The sequence below is a fragment of the Merops nubicus genome, unplaced genomic scaffold (assembly GCF_000691845.1).
Source record: "Merops nubicus isolate BGI_N331 unplaced genomic scaffold, ASM69184v1 scaffold6962, whole genome shotgun sequence".
Taxonomy (NCBI): domain Eukaryota; kingdom Metazoa; phylum Chordata; class Aves; order Coraciiformes; family Meropidae; genus Merops; species Merops nubicus.
Window position 1 is genome coordinate 24,816 of NW_008595527.1, and position 3,400 is coordinate 28,215.

The 3,400-nt window shown below is 57.7% G+C and overlaps 1 protein-coding gene across 1 annotated transcript in view; it reads right to left on the reverse strand.

Moving 5' to 3' along the window:
- The window catches only part of ADORA1 (adenosine A1 receptor), a 23,550-nt gene extending 20,257 nt beyond the window's left edge, over positions 1 to 3,293 (reverse strand). Inside the window, 2 exon segments of the mRNA XM_008936069.1 lie at positions 2,928 to 3,094; positions 3,096 to 3,293. Of these exon segments, the coding sequence (XP_008934317.1) occupies positions 2,928 to 3,094; positions 3,096 to 3,293 (365 nt within the window).
- Positions 3,294 to 3,400: the final 107 nt, after the last annotated feature.

Genomic DNA, 3,400 nt, shown 5'->3' on the forward strand with positions numbered 1-3,400 from the left:
CCCCCCCCCTTCCCATTCTTCTGTGTTCCTGTGTCTGTGGGATTGAGGAGGACACCTAACATCAGAAGCTCCTGGGGCATCTCCTGCTGCCATGCTGAGACATCACAAATCTCTCAGGGCATCGTTTGCTCAAGACATGCTGCCAAAACCCACCCAAGCCCAGGGCTGCAGGGCTCCCAGTCTGCCCCCAGGGCTCTCTCCATGAGCAGCACTCCTGAGCAGCAGATGGGTCCATGGCTCTGCTGGAAGAAGCAGCAAACCTGTCGATTGTTCCCCAAAGCTTGCAGCCCCCCAGGGCCGGGGGGTGTGTGGGCAGCTGGGAGCTGGAGCTGGGCTGCAGTGCCCCGTGTTCCCCTCCCTGCCAGCTCTGCCTGCTTACACAGAAAGCCTGGAGAGTCCAGTGGAGACTTTGCTTCTCCTTCAGACAACTCTTCCCAACCAACAGCCCCGCTGGCTTCTCATTCTGATCGGCCAGGACATGAAGGGATGTGGAAATCCTTGCTCACTCTTGGAACCCAAAATGCAGGTGGTGATTCTCTGGGGACCCCCCAGAGAGGAGAGAGCATGTGAGAGGTGGTCGGTGAGAGGATGGAGCAGGGATTCATGGAGCCTTTCTCCTCACTGCTCCCAGCCCCTGTCGTGTTCCCTATCCAATGCATTTCCCTTCCCTGCTGTCCCCTCTGGTCTCACTGGGGACCCAAGTCCTGCTGAGGTGCTGCAGGCTCTCAGCACCCAGCACCCATTTGGGCATTGGTGGGCTGGGTGCTGAGTGAGGAACGACACCAGGAACATGCCATGAAAGCCAGACTGGAACTCTCAGTGCTGTGAAAATGTTCCCAGCATCATCTTTTAGCATCGAGGAACAGGCTGGGAGCAACTCGAGGCATTTCAGATTCTGGGGATGGTTTTAAGTGGTGTTTTCTGTCTTGCTTCCCATCTCCAGTGTTGTTTTGCTGCTGCTGTGTCTAGGGCACAAAATCACCTAAAATCAACACATTTGCCAACTGCTGGGAATTCACACCAGGGGAAGAAGGAAACACCCAGGGACAAGCAGGCAGCAGAGCTGGTGAAGCCAAACTCTTCTTGCTGAGGCTACGAAGCCTTTTGATATTCAAGTAGGCTACAAAAAGTCAAGAGAAAAACCTCCTGGCACCGAGTGACACATAAGGGGATGACAAAATTCAGGGGTGATATGGCATGAGAAAATCCCATTCAAACTAAAGCACAGGGGGCTCTAACTTCACATCACTCCAAGACTCCCAGTCTCAGGGCAGAAAGCTCCCTGAAAAGGCCCATGGGATGCTCAGAGGCAGCCAGGGAGGATAAAAGGCTGGGTTTGTTAGAAAAATGACTGACGAGAGCTAGGCAGAGTTGCTATGTATAAAGATGCAGCACTCCCACACCTGAAACCATCCCCAGCACACAGGGGATGCAGGAGGACCAAAAAAAGCACCAAGAGCAATGACAGGGTGAGAATCACTTTGGTTACACTGAGGGGCTGGAAGCTGAGGAGTTTTTCAGGCTGGAAGCTGAGGAGTTTTTCAGACTGGAAGCTGAGGATTTTTCAGGCTGGGAAAATCACACTCCAGGAAGGAGTTGGGAACAGTCTGTGAAATCATGTGTGGCACGGAGGGGGTGGGCAGTGACTGGGAGTTTATCCTGTCCCCCACTTCTGCCTTACACCCCTTCACTGAGCAACCTCCACTGGCAACAGCTACAGGAAAAAGCCCAAAGCAACAGATCTCTGGCCTGATCCACTGGATCTGGCAGGTCAAGCCCGACACAAGTGTCTCCTGTCCCTTTCTCCCTGCACAGAAAGGTGATTCCTGCCCTGGGAAGGGTCCTACACCCATTGGCATCTGAGCAGCACCTCATATAAGGGCATTGGGTCCCTTTCAGGGAGGTCTTTGTGCTGATGGAGGGTCGTGGACTCCCCCAGCAGAAGGGCTGCAGCCCATGTCTGAACTGCAAAGGGTGACACGAGCTGGGTGTGTGCTCAGCCACCCTGCCTGGGATGAGTTTTCCAGCAATGCTTTCGGCAGCAGGAGCCTTCCTGGAGCCAAGGAGCCCAGCAAAGGTGTCCCTGGAGGCAAGGAGCCCAGCAAAGGTGTCCCTGCAGCCTGGGCATGTCCTCGAGCAGAGCAGAGGGGACCAGCAACAGCCACTGAGCAGCGAGGGGCTGAGCTGGGGTGCTGGGGGTCACATCCCCTTCCTCCCCACTGGCACCCCCAGTCCCTCTGCGGGGTGTTGCTCTGCAACAGCAGGGAGGGAGCTGGCCACGAAGAGGTTAAATATCTCCTCCTGGAGCAGAAGAGTTCAAACACAGTTTGTGTCCCTAGTCTATGCCCCACGGTGTTTGCTTGGCTCAGACAGCAGGTACAGATGACAAGGGGAAAGCAGGGTGAGGAGTCATTTGTGGGGCAGCCCCATAACCTGGGGGCTCTCCTGGGTGAGCCTCCCCCATGAGACATGCCAGGCTGTCACCTCTGGTCCCTCAAAGCCCCAGAGCTGTCCCCATGAACAAGCAGGTTCATACTCCCTGGCACCTGGGCTCCCCATGGCAAGGGAAAACCTGGGCTGAAGACAAACCCGCCATCCCTTTTCCACTCCCTGGAGCACCCTGCTGGCTGCTCTCCCCTGTGTTGGTGGGAGACACTTTGTCCCAGCCACGGGGACCCCAGGAGGGGCTGTCCTGCCCCATCTGCCAGCTGCCACAGTGCAATCCCTGGTGCCTCCCAGTGCCTGCACACCCAGCACCCCCCTGAGCCCCAACACGAAGCTGCTGGAGGCTCCGGGACCCCCCCAGGCTCAAGCCAGACGTGCCCTGTGAAGGAAAACCTTTCTCCCAGTGCCTCTCCAAGAGTCTGAGGAACCCTCTCTCCCTTTTTAAGCCCCGCAGCAGAGCCCATCCCAATTCCTTTTCCTACCTGACGGGGATCTTCACCCGCAGGTACCGATCCACGGCGATGGCCAGGAGCGCCAGGATGGAGCTCTCGGTGAGGATGAGGACGGGACAGGCCACCATCAGGCAGCTGTAGAACTCGGTCTGGGGTCCGATGTTGATGATGATGGCCAAGGGGATGACCAGAGCCCCCGGCCAGGGGGAGCACCAGACCCCCCACCGCCACGTCGGCCACCGCCAGGGACACGATGAAGCAGAAAGTGGCGTCCCGCAGCGCCTGGTTCATCTTCACCGCCCAGATCACCAGGATGTTCCCCGGCACGGACACCAGGGCGATGAGGACTTCGATGGAGATGTAGGCAGCCTGGAAGGCTGAGACGGAGTGTGCCATGCTGCTCCGGTCCCTCCCCGCCCCCCTGCCTAGGGCTGGGGTCTCTCTGCCACCTGCAAACGCCCAGGGAGAGAGATGAGGAGAGACTGGCACCGGTCACCGCGCAG